Below are 18112 nucleotides of genomic sequence, written 5' to 3' on the forward strand. Positions count from 1 at the left end.
CAGTGTTCTTGGGGAAGGTCTCACCAGTCTCTAGAACTCAGACGTCTTACAGTGTTTCGGTTTAAGCACATCTGATAAGTATATCTTTCAACAGTTCTTTTTGGGAGGAGGGGTACAGAGTGGTAATAAAGCATTTGAACTTAATCCAGCATTTCTGTTGTGTGATGTTTGCCATTTGTATGATTTTAATTGCATTTAAAACCAAAAAAAAAAAAAACACCCCAAAATGTCTTCCTCAGCACTCTGGCTAATTTTACTGTGTTCTTTCTTTTTCCCACGCAGAAAGAAGTGAAGAACATAAAGACTTATGCAAAGCTCTGTGCTTAATTAAAGACATGATTGCCGCAGTGGATTTAAAAGTCAGCGAGTATGAGAAAAACCAAAAATGGCTTGAGATCCTAAATAAGATCGAAAACAAAACCTACACAAAGCTCAAAAATGGCCATGTGTTTAGGAAGCAAGCACTGCTAAGTAAAGAAAGGACTCTGTTATATGACGGCCTTGTTTACTGGAAAACTGCTACGGGTCGTTTCAAAGGTATTGTGACTCCAGCAGACCAATTTCTCCTTCTTTCACATATGCCTCTCATGTAATCTGTAGGACAGATTTTCCAAAGGAAACGTGGTTCCGAGATGGCAGGTGCACACAGACCCCGGGGGCGTGGAAAGATTCCCATGGGATCATGTGAACCTCACTGGTTCTTTGGGGGGAGTGTGCTGCCCCAAGCAAAAGACTTTATATATATTTTATGAATTAGCAATTTGGGATGTTTGAATCAAAGGCACTGAGAATCCTGCTAATGGTTGGCATGAAATGGCACATGTAGTGTGTTGAAAATGATGCAGTACGCCTGCACACCTAGAGTCTGTGCCAGGCCAGCTAGGGACTGTCATGCCATAGAGGGGAAAATGAGCTCTGAATGTCATCTTTCTTACTGCATAAGAAGATGTAGAAACATATATGCTAGCAGTGGTGTAAACTCTTCCTCAGTGCTTCAGTTTGACATTAACTGGCATTAATCTGACTCCATCAATCTAGTTAGATTCTAAAACTGCTTATTCAGATTCTGAAGGACTGATTGTGTAGGTAGCCTCTTGCCTGATTCAGGCTTGCTTAGTGCCAACCGCATACTATAGAATCGCCCAGGGAACTTTAAAAAAAAAAGTACTGATGTTCAAGTCTTCTCCCAGAGATTCTGATTTTATCGGTCTGGGGATGAAGCCCAAGCTTAGGGATGCTTAAATGCTCCGAGATGAGTCTGCTGTGCAGCCAGGGTTAAGAACCACTGCTCTGTTATACCTGTTTTTAGTATATCTGAGTAACTTGCTCAGATAAGAAGAGGAAGAAGTAATTCCAAGGTTCTGGTAACTCAAAGGTAACCCTTTGGAGGATTATTGAGTTTTCATGATGTTAGCATCTAATGACTGGAATACGATTTGTTGATTCCCTAATGTTGGACCACACATTTACCATAATTAGAACATTAACCAAACTAAAACATGAACCAGTTTGTAGATCCTGTTGCAGCAAGTCCTTTGCTCTTGGTCCATTTCATTGAATCAGCAGTTGAACAACTGTTAGGATGTTGAGTAGGCTAGAGGAGATGCATTCCCATGAACAGTTGGTGGGGGAAGTGTACGATCATAAGGTCTAGATGGAGCGAGATGGCAGACGTGTACACATAATTCAAGGCACAAGGTACACTCCAACGGTTATAGTTAAGCCTCTTTTTCTAAAAGTAACAGCTTGCTCCATTCTATTAGAACCTTTATCAGATTTTTTTTTTTCCATTTGAAAGCTACAGTAGTACATTTTGCTGGAGATTTAGCTATACAAATAGTGATACAAACCTGCATGCATAAAAACAGCTAATCTAAGTTGTAAAATTCATCTTTGGCTATCATAATATAAGAGTTTTTATAGATTTCATACTTAGGCTAAACGTTAGTCTATTTATTTTTAATAAATTTATTTAAGTTTCACCCATGAAATCAGATTATTTGATAAAGGCATTTGAACTGTGATTAGCTTCATTAATACTAGTACTGTCTTTTCTTTGAAGATATCCTGGCTCTCCTTCTAACTGATGTGTTGCTCTTTTTACAAGAAAAAGACCAGAAATACATCTTTGCAGCTGTTGTAAGTATATGGGCATGTGATGCACATTTTAAATGGTTGATTCAATTATTAACCAATTGTAAAAGTACTCAAGTACTTTGCTACTGGTTGGTGCACAGGCACCACCCCAAGCCCTTCAGGGGACCCTCTGTCATCTGGCTCTTTTGGTATTTCTTCCAGATCTTCCCCACCATGCCTTCCCAGCCACTCAAATGGTCATGCTGAGAATGGTGGGTTTCTTCGGGACTCTTGTTCTGTTTGTTTCTTTGTCTGATGCCATCCCCATCCGTAACTATTCCTCCTCCAAACGAGTGTTATCTGCACTTTAAAGAAGATTTTTCATTGTTTCTACTATAATGCCCACTAATTACTAAGATTCTTCACACAACATTTATCTTTACAGTGTATTTTATTAATCTCATTCCTGGCACAGAGTTAGACTAGAAGTAAAATCAACATTTTTTAACATTGTTTATGCAGCATCTTCTGGTCCAAAATGACTTTAAGAAGGAAGATAACTCTTTCACCATCACGGAGCATCAGGCCCTGTTAAAGGAAAGAATCCAAGATGCAGCATTAGTTTGTCCATTAATAATGGTGGCTCTCTACAATGGGTCATATTTATCACACATTGGCTGGTGGGACCTTTGGGTATACTAGTAGATACCATCAATTCCAACTGGTTTTAGCAAATTTGAAGCTTAGTGAAGTTTCTGTTAGGCCATTTAGAGAAAACAGAGAAGCCTGCCTGTCCATTTAGTGGTGGATTTAAGGGAGGAGGAGGCTGGTGGAGTGCCTCACCTACCTATCTGTGCTTGTCAGGTTGGCCCAATTGACTCCTTCCCACTGTTTAGCACATTGCCCTCATCAGCATGCTGAGGCCAAGTTGTATAAAGGTCAGAGACTGTTTCACAAAGCTACCTCAGAAGATAGCAAGAGACATTAAGCAAGTCCCCATGGCCCTGATGGGTTTGAACTGTATATATTGCAAATTTCATGACAGCCTACTGATTTGTGTAGCAACATCTCTGTGCTCTTATTTGAGATGCTCTGAACAGAGAGAAAGTAAGTGGGAAAGTGAAACCACTTTGTCCTCTGGAAGGTGAAGACCATAGAAGAAGAGAAAAATTCGTTCTACACCTTTATAGGAACAGAAGTATGTTCAAAACCAAAGAGCTGAAAGAGAAGCAGATCATGCTTCAGGTATTCGTACAGGCCAAATGGCCCGCTGATGGGTCAAAGAGTAGACACAGCCTAAAGATACCTCTCTTCTTTTCTAGGACAACACAGGATATAGAGTCAGATCAAGTTGTGATGATAGCAGGACTTGAACTATGGATCTCTCTCTCCTATGTGACCTCTTGACGATTTAGCCGTGCCAGCTTTAGGCCACATTTGCCATTAAGTGGGATGTTAGGAATACCATCCACCAAATGTCAGAATGAAGGCAACCACAACTTAGCTCCTTTTGGTAGAAGGTGTTTGGCTACGGATAACAGTAAGATGATGCTGATGCGGTTTCATGGAGATGCTAGTCTGACGAATAGCGGCTTTCATAAACATCAACCAAGGCCTTGTAATGTCAGAGAGCATGAGAAGGCATCATGCATAAGCAGTCAAGGGCGCTGTACTGTTAAAACATGTGCTTTTGAGTTGCATCGATACATTTAGTTAACACAGCCATTGTGTCGTACGGATGTCCTAGCTGACTCTTTGAGGGAATGGCTGTATAGCTAGGGTTAAACAAATGTCTGGATTACCTGGTTCTCACCTTGGTGTTATAGGAAGTTCACGTCATGCTAATACTCGCAGTAAGTTTCTCTGCTCTTTGTACTGTTAGAATAAACTTGTTTAGTGACTGCTTCACCTTTACATGTTACAAAAGACATGATGAATTTGGAAATGGCCAGATGATAGGTAGCTGAAAATAGCAGAGGAATGGAGTAGCGTCCCTACAAGAGAATTTTGTCAGCTGGAAATGGGAGGAGGGCCCAAATCTATGAAATGGATAGGAAAGCAGAGGTGTTCGGTAAGTCCTGGATTACCGAGTACTGAGTTGAGGAGGCTCTCTTGGGTATTAAAGAAGGTAATTTCAAAATGAACAATTACAGATACAGTGTGAGCATGGAGATGTGCAGGTTCAAAATAGGAAGCAAAGCTAAGATCTTGTCACCACAGTGGGATTTCTAAGGGAATTACTAGTGGAATCAGACACTTCATGGAATCACACGTGGAGGAGGTGTGACACCAGAGCCACATGTCACAGCTTCTTTTCCTCTTCCCATGTGGCAGAGGCGGTCTGCCTGCCTGCGGGGCTTGGCACGCAGTATACAGGTGTGAACCGGGCGCTTGGGATGGATGATCCCAGAACGAGTGGTAGAGACTGTAGTGAGCCGCTGAGAACATGGCCTGTGTCACGGGGGCAGGTATCACCCACCTACAGCCAGTGTGTTCAAATGAGTACATGAGCCCAGATTGCCATTCTGCTCTTTCCAAGAACCCACAAGTCTATACGTTTTAGAAATGGGGAATCCTCCAATTTTTAAAAGTTGGTGACTATTTAAAGTCTGTTTTTAAAATGCTGTGACGCAAACAAAACATCCCTGCAGGCTGGCTTAGACAGTGACATCACCTGTTTTTAATATATGTCGCCAAGGCAGACCTGTTACTTCCATTCCTAGAGATTTAATTTGAATTCTTGATCATCTCCAGTGTTCATGTGTGATTAATACAAATAATGAACATGACCTTAATGCCTCCTGGTCTGATAGTGATTCAGTTAATGGTACTTCTTCCTGCTTACCTATTTTTCATTTTAAAATTACCTGACCTTAGCACCTCTCCTCCATATGCAACACTAACCAGTTGGTTCAGATAATTTCATGCTTGCTAATGTCTTCTGCAATTTAAACCTACTCTGCCTTTTATATACAGAGGCCATTTACCTTGAAAGCTGACGAACCTAACTGTGCATTGAGGGAAGGAAAGCATATAAGGTCTTTGGTCATATATCTATTATTTGATGAAGGATATTAACAGTGCTCAGGCACTGTCCCTAATTAGAGAGGGTAGTATTCAGAAAGTTGTTGGTTTTTGTTTCTGTTTGCTGCTGCTCTAAGAAGAATGGGGGGCACCTGAGTGGCTCAGTCAGTTAAGCATCCAGTTCTTAATTCAGCTCAGGTCATGATCTCCTGGTTCGTGAGACTGAGCCCTGCTTTGGGCTCTGTGGTGACAGCATGGAGTCTGCTTGGGATTCTCTGTCTGCCTCTCCCTCTTTGCCCCCCTCCCACCCCGCATTGTGCACATTTTCTCTCTTTTTCTCAAAATAAATAAACAAACATTTGGGAAAAATAAAAAACAATGGGATGAAGAGGTATTGGGGGTACACCCTTGCACACAACTTTAGATGTGGCATAGCTCTGTGATGCTGGAAAGCAGATGGGTCAGCACTAAGGAGTCAGCCATGAGAGAGAGAGTGGCATGTTCTGGGTAAAGATGTGGCTCAGTCCGTGAAGAAGCCAAACCACCTTCTGCTACCAACTCTGAACAGTGGTGAAAGCCGCAAACCAAAGAAAATTCTTCATACTTACCCCCAAAATTGTTTATCTCCTACAGGCATTTTTTTGTTGTTATTATTTCAGCTACGGTTCCTTACCCAAGTTAGTTGTTATTCTTTCATTCATCATCGAATCCCCAGGGCTTAGAATGGGACATCAAAAGATCACAGTGAATGTTGGTAGAAGAGGTGATTTCATCATAGCTTATATGCCACATTTTAGCCTTTCTTCCTATTCTTCTCTGATAGAATTATGCTCAGTCCAGTACTACAGACAGGTATTGAAAGCCTGTGCTATGTGAAACAATAATGCCAGGCACACAAATATGAATCAAACCCATTCCTGCCTACCAGCAGCTCCCATAGTTGGTGGGAAGAAGAGGCACGAGCAGGTGGAACCACAAAAGTTGAGTTACTGTGTTCTGTACTCCAACAGCAGAAGACACTGCTTATAGTTAGAGTCTAAGGTTGGGCTTCCTCTTCACTGTCATTTTCAAGGTCCACCCTAAATACTGCTAAATGCAATGGACTCTTAGGTGGTCCACTCCCTCTCTTCTCCTTATGATATTGGATATGCTATTTTCTATCCAATGCCTTTCTAGGAAAATCCCTCAATCCCTGACTGTGGCATTTTGATATTCTTACTGCTCGGATTGTTCTGCCATTTACAAAGGTGTCCATTTAAGCCACCAGTTCTTAAGGACAAACATTCTCCTTTATCCTCCGCCCCCACTCCCCTCTCTTCACCACACCCTTTCCATTGGAGATCTTAGCAACTTCCACAGAGCATCTGAAACGTTGACGTGAACTCATTTGCCTAATACTCATGCTTTCTTTAGCTTATGTGTTAGGTGAGACCCTCGGTTTTGGTAGGATACTGTTTTACTTGTACCTCCTCCTATTTTATGTAGGATCAGAAGCCATCAGTTATTTCCCTTCAGAAGCTTATTGCTAGAGAAGTTGCTAATGAGGAAAGAGGGATGTTTCTAATCAGTGCTTCGTCTGCCGGTCCTGAGATGTATGAAATTCATACCAACTCCAAGGAGGAGCGAAATAATTGGATGAGACGAATCCAACAGGCTGTAGAAAGGTAACCTTCTGTCAGTACTCCAGGGAATGGACTTGTACTCTTGGGGAAAGTATTCTAACCATGTTTCCTCTGCATGAACACTTTGCCTTAGCCGGACTGGTCTGCTCCCCACCCCCACCTCTGATAGCCCCTCATCTGCAGCTTTGTCCTCTGCACCTCCCTGCATGTAAAGCCCTCCCTCCCCTCTGCCTGTGTGAATCCTGCTCATCTCTGGTGCAGCTCAGGGCTTACCTCCTTCATGAAGACCTCCAGTTCCAGTGGTCTCTTCTTGACCTGGAATTCTTTAACACCTGCTCTCTAAAGCATTTACTTGGTGCCTGTCATATACTGCCTTGTAGCTATTATCTTTTTCATGTATCTGCGTTTATTAGATTGGAAGCTCCTTGAGGGCAGGGGCCATGCCTTTTGGTTCTGTGTGTGCCTAATTCTAAAGAATCATTCAATAAACATTTTTAGATTGGTGGATCTAAGTGTCCTAAGTCAATTTACTTCTCATTACTTGTGTTTTTATAAACTAGATGGGGCAAGGGTGATCATCCTTAATGGAAGTTTGATTAGATTGATCATGAATGATGTTTTATAAAATTCCTTCACCTCAGCACCCTGCCTCTGTCCCTTCCAGCTCCCTCTACTCTATCCCATTGCAAAGTACCCAAATATGGTAGAAAGCAAAACTTAACTATTTTAGACAGACCTAATGCTAGTGGTGTTGATAATGTGGGGTGTAGAGGTGTGAGCACGTGAGTGCATGCTTGTGTATGCGTGTTTGTGGGAATGTTTGAGTCATCCTGTACTGCTGACTTTGAGAGCTATGTCTTACGTGCTAGGCCCTTTATATATGTTAGAAAACCAAATATCTTGGCTAGAGGACATGAAGGATTCTCTTTGTGCTGAATTTTTCTTCTCCGAATAATGCTACCTTCATGTCCCCATGTCTTACTAATGTACCTAAAGATATTTGGATTTGGTTTCAGTTGTCTGTCTTGACTATTGTCTTTTAAAGTTGCCCAGAAGAAGAAGGGGGAAGGACAAGTGAATCCGATGAGGAGAGGCGGAAGGCTGAAGCAAGAGTGGCCAGAATTCAGCAATGTCAAGGTACTGTGCACACTTCTCTGACTCCCTGGCCGTGGTGTTCTCCTTGGATGTTGGGAAAGCCCAGGTGTCATGAATGGGGGTTACGATTAAACGAAGAATTCGGTGAGCCTGCGGCCCACCCGTCACTTGTCAGAACAAAAAAGATCGGCTTTAGGAGTGTTCTAATGAGATGACGGTCTCCCTCCTTCCTTCTTAGTGATTAAAAATCTATAAAAAATTTTCAGAAATGATTATGCACATAACATGTACCAAACAGTAACTGTAGGCAGGGCAGGTGTGACACAGAGGTGCACTGGAGTCATTGTCCAGTGGTGGAATTTTAGGTTCCAGCACTGGAAGGTCACACTTCTGTGACTTTGGGCAAGGAAGCCATTAAATTTGGTCATCAGTTTCCAAGTCTTTGAATTAAGGAAATTAGATTAGCTCAGTGATTCTCATCTCTGGCTAGACATCAGAATTACTTAGGGAGTTTTGTAAAAATCTCATGCCTGGGCCCTACCCTCCACCATTTCACTTAGGATCTATGTGAAGTGGTTGTAGATAAATTTTAAATTCTGCCCAGGTGGTACTGAGGAAGACTGAGACGCCCTGGATTAGATGCTGGTTAAGGTCCCTTTAAACTGTCAGAATCATGTGATATGTTGAGATCAGAAGAAAATGATGCATGCAAAGATTGTCAAAGAAATTGGATGTTTAGAAACAAAAACCTAAACCAGTAGGTGTGGTTTTCAGCAAGACTCGCTGAAGCCTGAGTGGTTTTGGGCCTCTGCATTGTTTTCCCTTGCGGGTATCAGTCATCATGGACACTGCCACCTCAATTTTCATTCCTCGGCTTAGTGTTTAGTCTTAATAGAAAACAGCCTGAACAAAGAATAGTTTTGCAAGCTTTTCTGGAATTAGAGGCATGGGAAAGGAACAAACATCTGAGCACAATAAATGTACAGAAAAGACCATGGAAGCTACAGTCACTAAGTCGAATAATTAGGATTTGAGCCTGGTTCTGTCTCGCTTAACAACTTGTACTTGACCTCTGAGACCATCCTGATGAGCAACATCTTGATCTTCTAGCTTGGATTTTCATACAGTTGTTGTATTCATCTGATAACCCTCTGTGCTAAATACCATTTCGTAGAAATACTCAGTAACCAAGACCAACAAATTTGCACATATTTGGAGGAGAAGCTGCATATCTATGCCGAACTGGGAGAATTGAGTGGATTTGAGGATGTCCATCTAGAGCCTCACCTCCTCATTAAACCTGACCCAGGAGAGCCTCCCCAGGCAGCCTCATTACTAGCAGCAGCCCTGAAAGAAGGTAAGTTGCTTCCAAAACCATTTGCTTCGACAGGTTCAGGAAATGTTTGAGTATCTTCCGTGTGCCACACCCAGTGTGGTCTTGGTGCTGAGGACATAGCAAAATGAGACAAAGTCTCAACTGTGCTACAATGAATATTCCAGAAATATCAAAATAAAAGAAAATAAATGTGTCAGGTTGTGTCAAGTATTCTGAAGAAAAAAAATATCCCTCAATAGATGAATGGATAAAGAAGATATGGGACATATATTTACACAGTAGAATCTTAGACATAAAAAGGAATGAGATCTGGCCATTTGCAGCAGCGTGAATAGACTACAAGGTGAATGATAAGTCAGAAACTCAAATACCATATGATTTCACTCATATGTGGAATTGAACAAACAAATGAACAAAGAAAAAAAGGAAAACAGACTCTAACTACAGAGAACAAACTGGTGGTTGTCAGAAGGGAGAAAGGTGGGGGAATGGGGAATGTAGGGAAAGGGGGATTAAGAACACTCTTACAGTGATTGGCAGTAAGTGATGTATAGAACTGTTGAATTACTACATTGTACACCTGAAACTAATATAACACAGTAGGTTAATTATACTTCAGTAAAAAATAAGACAGTTTTATTTGAAAAGCTATGCAGGATAGTTACTTCAATGTAGATTTTCATAAAGTCTAAACCCAATTAAAAAAAAAAAAGACAAACAGGATAGGGAGTAGAGAGAGAGATGGAGTAGGGAGGTTCTCTTGGCATTAAAGTGACCAAGAAAGGCCTCTTTGGTAAGGTGATACATTAGCAGACATAAGGGAAGTGAAAAAGCCAAGTAGACATCAGGGGAAAGAATGTTGCAGACACAGAGAACAGAAGATGCCAAGGCTCTAAGGCAGGTGAGTGCCAAGCCTGAGGAGTAGCCAAGAGGACCGTGCAAGTAGAGTCGAAGGAGGGGTGTTGAGTGTCCAATGAGTCAGAGCTAACTAACACTCAGATTACATGGACCAGATGGAGGTCAAGTAAGGAGTGTGGATTTCATTCTGAGGGGCTTGGGAAGCATTACAGGGTTTGAGTAGCACAGTAACTTGTATGTCTTCAAAGGAGCCCTCTGGGGGTGTCTGGGTGGTCCGTCAGTTAAGCATCTGACTTCAGCTCAGGTCATAATCTCATGATTCATGAGTTCGAACCCCACATCGGGCTCTGCACTGAGAGTGTGCATTCTGCTTTGGATTCCCTGTATCCCTCTCGCTCAAAAGTAAACATTAAAGAAAAGGTATAGGATATAACTTTGGGAGTTGGTGGCTGAGGTCGGGTGGAGGATAAGATCACTGGGGAAATGAGAAAGTCAAGGAGACTTGAGGCCGAGGTATTGGAAGGTCTGTGTAATAGAACTAAAATTCCTGAGAAGGTTGACAAGAATGGCATTGGGGAAAGGGCAAGAACTTGCACCAGGTGCTAAATTGTTCAAGGAATTTGTAGATGAATGACAAGAAAGAGGTAGTGAATGGTATAATCCAATGATGTGAAACTAAAGGAAAAAAGGAGTCTGGGGGTAGAGGGATAATAGTTTGGAAGTGACAGGAGGAACAATGGGTTTGAGAGAGAAAACAAGATGACAGCTACAACAGAGATCCTATGACTCACAGAGCCTCAAACATTTAAACTCTGGTCCTTTGCAGAAAAAGTGTGCCAAGCCCTGGTTCAGAGTCTCATAACATTAGCTCTGGAGGAGAAGTTAGAAATCAGGTCATTCCATCATCTTTATTTGATGAGGAAATCGAGGTCATATGAACGGCATAGAGGTTATCTGAAGGGGGGTCAACTGATGGATCGTTCATTCATTCATTCACTCAACGTCTACCCTGTGCTTTGTTGTTGGTCCTAAGGGAAATAATATTTTTATACCTTCTGGTGAGATACGGGTTGTCAGTTATGGAATGAAGAAATCACAGGGATAAAAGGTAGAGCCTAGGGTAGGCTGTCAGCACAGAACCTGGAGCCTGCTTAAGATTCTGTGTTTCCTTCTCTGCCCTTCCCCTGCCTGTGCTCTATCTCCAGAAATAAACATTAAAAATTTTTGTTTAATGCAAACTCTTTGTCTTTGCCCTTGAAGAATCTGACCTAGTAGGTCTGGGTAAAGATGGGGAATCCAGATTTTTTTAAGATACAGTTGGGAAAATTCTCTTGTGAGAAATAGCTAGTTATCTCTGAATAGTAAGTTTTAAAATCTTTACGCCTGAAATCATATTTGAATTAATTGAATTACACAAAGTTTTTCAGCATACTAATGTACGAAGAGTTAAATTTGAGATTTTTTTATATGGTGCATCTTTTTATTCATTCCCTGTCATAAAATGATGCTAAAAGTATTGGTATAGGTTGCAGGTTGGCAAACTTCTTTCCGTAAAGTGCCAGATAGTAAATATTATAGGCTTTGCAAGCCACATCCAGTTTCTGGGACACATTCGTTTTTGTGCATGTGTGTGCGTGTATTGTATATTTTAACAACTCTTTAAAATATAAAAACCATTTTTAGCTCCTGGGCCACATATAAACAGACATGGGCCAAATTGAGTTTGCCAACCCTTGGTCTAGATTAAACTACGTGTATTTGGTTTTTAAATTTTGTATTCTTTCTTCTTCTTAGCGGAGAGCCTACAAGTGACAGTGAAGGCCTCACAGACAGGCGATGCGTGCCAGTCACCCGAGGAAGGTTGCGAAGAATCTGCCTTGACAGATACGCTGAGTCCTCCTGACGGGCCAGGATCCTCTGCAGCTTGTAAGTGAAAGTACAGGCCTTTGCCGTGAGCCTGAACCCAGTCTCTGGAGCATATAGTGGTCCTAGGAAATGAAGGCAATGACTCTGTCCCTGTTTGGAGGAGACTTGATGTATTTTTTTTAATCCAAGAAAACCTGAGAATAAATATGCTAGCTCGATTTACATATGATAATGGCACTGGCTTCCCCGGACAAGGATTTCAAGAATAGTTGGTGGGTTCTACTGCTCTCGTACCCAGGCAAGCTTTGTACCGACCCCAAACCTGCCCCTGCCTCCTTTTTTGATTTGACTTACTGAATACAATTTGGAATATGGTTTGGAAGAACTTTTAAACTTCTGGGTTTTTGAAATTGGGTCTCTGCAGTTCACGAGAGAACAAGCCCTTTAACTTAACCTCATGTAGCCATCATCAACTGAGAAAACATAAGCCAGAGAGCTAGGCTCTAACACAATCCCACAGACACACGGTTTGGTGATGTGGTTAAAGGCGGAAGTGCCAAAATTCTTGATCTGGGTCATCATACGCTTTGGTTCAGATCAGAACTCATTTTTTAAAAAGCACTGTTTCATATATTTTAAATACATAAATAGCAGGTAGAGAATTGGGTGATTTCTCAGAACCCCATGATGTTATATACGGAAGCTGAATATTTACTTCCCTACACGTTCTGGAGAGAAGCGCCTAAAGGATTTATTTTTCATTGTATTTGGGTGAAAAAAAACTTACTTCCACCAGGCCTTATTATGCACGAGATAAAATGTCTTTAGTAGCTAGTGACAAGAGGATTAAATTGTCTTTGAATTTCTTTATCGACATCCCGTAGTTGATCAAGATACATAGACCAGGACAGTTTTAAAATTCTGTCCTTTGAAATCACTGATAATGATTTTCTTCCCTCAAATTTTGCTTTATCCCACCCGCATTTCTTTGTTCAGGAAGTACACCTATGTTTTTCATTTTGACACAGCCCAGATTCATCAAGGGAGTTGTACTGCCCTGGGTGATTTCCTTTTAAAAGAAAAAACTCCTTATGCCATTGAGGGAGCTCCATCTACAAACACTTGGAGGGCTGTGCTGCTCTCGGCCGCACCCAGGGCCAGCTGAGGAGGCTCCGTACGGCTCCTGCCACTGCTCAGAGAGCACATGCTCGCCTTCCCCCCTCAAGACCAGGCAATGAAGGTTCTCCCTGTCTCTACCTGTATCTCCCAGGATTCGGGAGAGTGCCCAGGGACACCCATGACATCTGTCAAAACCGTTGAGTGACTGTTTACAGTGCCCTGATACCAGGATCCATGTAAGCAGGGACAGGCTGACAGGGTCCTGTACCCCCAAAGACCTACTCGCTTGTGGGCCGGATTGGAAGAGGGTGCGCTAAGACTGAGATTTTGTCTTTATAAGGTGGGCGAGAGCAAAATACTATTTCTAAATAGGGCCTATAACTGACTGGGTCAGTTCTTTGTTTAACTTTGAGGACTGGGTCCTTCTAAGTCAGGCCCATGCCAATCTGAGGCCACATGCCAAGCAAGGCCTTCTATTTTTAGTCCTCTATATACCAAATAAGATGGGTGAGTATAATCGACTCCTTAAAAAATTCTGGAGATCTGAAATTGAATAAGATCAGAGGAACCTGATAATTTGGCTCACCATAAAGTTCTTTGTTCTTTGATGGTCCTCATTTTATGGGGTGGGGAGGAAGGAGAGTGAGAGAATGGCCAATTCTTTGGTAATGTCTTGGGTATCTCTCTAAGAAGTAAGGATAATACTATTTTTTGAGTGGTGGAAAAATTTCTATAGAACATCCATTTACTGTAAGTGAAAAGCATTGACTGGCTTGGGCAAAATGAACTTAATTTTTAGCTGATTTAATTTGAAGCAGTTTCTGCTTAAACAAAAACTTAATTTGTAATCAAAGTGGCCTTTGGGATCCTGGGGATTTGCATTCAGAGGAGAAAAAAGCATTTCCTCTATCAGAAAGAAAGTTTCAAGATGGCGCTTTGTGATAAACAGTGTCACAAAGTGAGTGTTTTACTAGGGCCCCAATTGGACATGGTTCCAAAGAAATGGTGTGTGTGTGAAAATGCTTTGGAAAGTCTAGTTTAAATCAGTGTAAGGTAAGCATAGTCTAAGTTTTAACTGAGTTCCAATGGGTCAGGAAATCGAATTGTACCAGCAGAGATCAAATGGATGGAGTGAAATCCATGTTTAATACTTAAAAATATTTCTGGACTAGAAATGTTTCTGTGGTTCGTAGGCTAAATACACAGTATTTACAACTGTTATGAATTCAAATGATCAGCAAGTATTGTGAGAAAAAAAACTTGGAAATCATTTTTTGAGAGTTATTTCGCAGTTAGGGACACCTTCCTTTTTGTAGGACTGTGAGCTCAGAAAGTATTCACCTTCTTCACGCTGCTCAAGAAGTTGTTTCACTCCTGTTGTTGGATTACTTCTCAACCTCTATGGTCCGCTGTTCTTACACTGGCCACAGAGGAGCCTTTCACTGAGCTGTCTCCTTAGACCTGGGTCTGCCAGCCCTTGCCTTTTGTTGTCCCGTGCCTGTTTGCAATTTCCTTCTCCCCAGCGGCTTTATCCTAGTAAGTGAAAGTGAGGTGTAGAATATACCCCTCTCCGTATCACCAGCCTCACAAGAGCACCTCTCTGCAAGAAAGAAAAATTAAAAGATGGGTGATAATTGCTGCTGTTTGTCAGTTTGGTATCTATTAGCATGTAAGCTCCCTGAGGGCAGGGACTCCGTGCTTTGCGCGGTTTCAGCACCTTGTATGAGAGCATGCGGTATGTGGGATTTTGTGTTCCTTATTTTGAAATACGTGTCAGCTGCGTACAAAAGAACCCGATGTGCTGCCTGCTGTTTGATGATGTCCTTTTTGTTTCTGTCTCAATGGTGTGCTTCCAGCACTAGTCACAGAAAGGACAGCAGGAAGAGGCTGTTGGGATGTGGATCCCGGGACCCAGGGTGCGGGAACCGACCCGGCGGTCTCTGATGCAGGGGAGAAGGTATTGTGAACTGATTCGTTAGTAAATGGCACCCGTTACTTTGTGTAATGAAATAACCACAGGTCTGTCGTGGCAGTGAGTGGTGTGAAAGCCTCCTTCTGAATTGTTCTCCATTTCAGTACTCCTACTTAAGCTTTCTAACTTAAGTCTTCTCAAGATGTTCTCGCTCTTCTATTCGTGGAGGTGTAAACCAAGAAATGATTGGAAAGTTATTAAACAGTTTTGAAACTCGAATGTTTGTGTGTCTGTGCACTCTTACTTCTGGTCTCCTCCCTTCTGCTCTCTGCCCTGCAAACCTCTAGCTTTTCACCGGCTACACTCAGCAACTCTCGGCCCAGAGGTGCCCCTGGCAGCTGTCGGGGTCCGTAGGCAACCAAGTGACGTGACGCTAAAGCAGCATGAAGAATTGTGATGTGAAATACTGTTGCTGCCTGCACTTTGTTAACTTCCTCTCATTTCCGATTGTTTTTCTGTCTCCGCCCACGTTGTCACCTACTTTTTTTGTGAGACTTCTAATCAACCTCACCATTTTTTTTGCTTGGGTTTCTAAACACCTCTTCTTTTTTGACATAGTTGACGTGTAGGTTATATGCCACTCTTTGAAAAACTAATAAATGCATGAAACTTCCTATTCACTTCACATGTTCCTGGGGTGTCAGAAGTAGGGAATAAGAATATGATTCTGGGAGGTGCTGGGTGGCCTTCCCAGGGTTGGCCAAGGCTCAAAAGTTCCAGGTTTGTCTAATTTCAAATTAGGCACATGACCAGATACCGATATGTGCTAATGTAGAAAAATGACACATTATATCTTTATGTAATTCTTCACGTATTCTGTGTTTTTGCAAATATTATATATGACTGAGACTTTAAGTCCAAAGATTTTTTAAAAATCCATAGAAAAATATGGCTGTGATTCATTGTTTTTTTTTTTTTTTTTAAAGAACTTCACAGGCCAAAAAAAAAAAAGAATGCAATATTTTTCTTCACCAACTATAAGCTTTCTGACGTATTTTTTCTTAAAATTCCTACTTTTCTTCCTTTTCAGTGTGGACTTCACTTTTCAGTCTGTAGTTTCTAATTGCTTTTGTCCTAGTAGCAGAGTGGGGAGTAGGAGGGCTACTTAGCTAGGAATCGTTTTTTTCTTGGATGGACACTGTGATGACTCCCACTTGTAAGGTCTCTTTTCGTCTCATGATTCAGTCACAGGTAAGTGAAATGAGGTGTGAAGGGTCCTCATTAGATGAACCTATCTGGAAGAATTTTCATAGGGCATTTGAGACAATGAACTGGCAAATAGGGTAGGATCACCTGAAATCAGACTTATGAAAAAGGTATGTGATGGCTGTGTTGTAATTAGCTTCCTCAATAAGATAAGGTCAAAAAAAAATTGTCTGGAAACAATTTAAAAAATCGGTGCTGCAAATGGCAAAGTGTCCTGTGTAACTCATCAGCTGCAGCTCTGTACATTGACCACAAGGTGGTGGACCAACTCCGTGAAAAATACACTGAACATTTCTGTCCTTTCCAACTCCGTGGTTTTTGGGAATAAGTAACCGCATGTAGTATAATCCAACTCATTTCTATGTTTCTAATTTTTATAGAGTATAAAAATGCTATACCATACGATTTCCTTATTACAAAGGCAATGGACTGTGCAGCAAGGACAGAACCACAAGAGCAGAGAGAACTCTAGAACTCCTTAGAGTATGGGGGTTTTAGCTCAATTGCGGGCATGGAGGGGACTTGGGTACAGGTCTTATGACTGTAAACTTCATATCCTTTTCCCTCCCTTATCCTTCTTGTATTAGAGGTGCTGCTTAGTAATGAAATCTTTTATGGCCAGTATGGGGGAAGAGTCGGGGGGAGAGAGGGGAAAGATATCTGGTTATTTCATCAAAGCTTCAGTAGCCTGAACTAATTGAATTTAACAAGTCCAAAGTTACCTGAGAACATTACCATGGCTGACTGTTCTTGTGGTTTCAATTTAAAGCTGCTCAGATAAGAGTGAGCAGTGTATAAGGTACGCTCGAGGAAGGCATGGGATCTGATGATCTCCTGTAGCATAAAGAGTGGAGTACAAAGTGGGTGCTCAATATTTATTTATAGAATGGAGTGTGAGTGTCCATTAGATGCCAGGCATCATTGTTAAATTTGCAGATACAGCACTGAACATACATAAGAACTTGTGCTTCTTGTTGGCTTACACCCTAGTGAAAGAAGACAGACAGTAAATGAATAGACATTTGTTCAGTTTGATTCTGGAAACTGGGATTCCTCACTGCCTACATGTGTCTCTAATATGTGCATTAGAGAGACAGAGAATGAGACATAGGACCCATCCCCCAGGAGCAGATGGTCTCTAGCCTCACTCATGGCCTCTCTTCTTAGTGTGTTTACTCAGACAACCCCAGATGGTTCCAGTGGACTCACACTAGGATCTGGAGCCGGCCAGCGAGGTGCTCACCCTTGGGCCACCTCTGGGTCTGCTTTCCTCTCCCAACCTCTGGCTGTTTGGGCTTTGTGAATCTTACACATGAATACAAGGAGCTAGAAGTCAGGCATGATGTTCTCTAGCTTCCAAATCTGGCCTCCAGAATGCCCAAGGGCCACCTTCCACCTGGGCCCAGAGAGCTCAACTGACACTGTGATGCCCACAAGGTAAATACCACTTGCGGAGAGAGTGCAGAACTTCGTTGCTGCCATCCCTTGTTTAAAGAGGTGTGTGGGTGAAAAGTCACCATGTGTCTCACATACAGAGTTCACACAGATGGGGCTTGCACCCAGTGGTTGTTTAACTCTGTAGGCTTTGATTTCTGGCCAGAAAACAGGGTCGCCATAGAAGACTTTGGAGGGAGTGAAGTGATTTACCTGAGGTCATACAGTTTGGAACACTAAGTGTTGCTTTTCAAAAGTAGTGCGATTTCATTTTCGTATTCTTTACATATTTTAGGTGGAATATAGAAGTTTCCCAGGTTCCTCACATTCAGAGGTGAGCTATACATGCATGAAATACATCCTCATCCTCTCTTTATCTTTGGATAATGAATGCTTGTTCAAGAATTTAACTTTCACCATCTTATTTTGCAGATTATACAAGCAATACAGAATTTAACCCGGCTCTTATATAGCCTTCAGGTAACTGTGCTCCTCTAGTCTTTG

General features: G+C 41.9%; 1 protein-coding gene across 2 annotated transcripts in view; it reads left to right on the plus strand.

Annotated features, from left to right (window-relative positions):
• ARHGEF28 (Rho guanine nucleotide exchange factor 28) overlaps window positions 1–18112 on the plus strand; it is a 237089-nt gene that overhangs the window by 182067 nt on the left and 36910 nt on the right. For both annotated transcript variants that reach the window (XM_029942435.1, XM_029942436.1), the window contains 9 exons: window positions 283–537; window positions 2063–2139; window positions 6586–6764; window positions 7768–7859; window positions 8992–9174; window positions 11806–11937; window positions 14853–14953; window positions 17904–17942; window positions 18041–18088. In XM_029942435.1, the coding sequence (XP_029798295.1) occupies window positions 283–537; window positions 2063–2139; window positions 6586–6764; window positions 7768–7859; window positions 8992–9174; window positions 11806–11937; window positions 14853–14953; window positions 17904–17942; window positions 18041–18088 (1106 nt within the window). The remainder of the gene's footprint in view (window positions 1–282; window positions 538–2062; window positions 2140–6585; window positions 6765–7767; window positions 7860–8991; window positions 9175–11805; window positions 11938–14852; window positions 14954–17903; window positions 17943–18040; window positions 18089–18112) is intronic.

The sequence above is a fragment of the Suricata suricatta genome, chromosome 6 (genome assembly GCF_006229205.1).
Source record: "Suricata suricatta isolate VVHF042 chromosome 6, meerkat_22Aug2017_6uvM2_HiC, whole genome shotgun sequence".
Classification (NCBI taxonomy): domain Eukaryota; kingdom Metazoa; phylum Chordata; class Mammalia; order Carnivora; family Herpestidae; genus Suricata; species Suricata suricatta.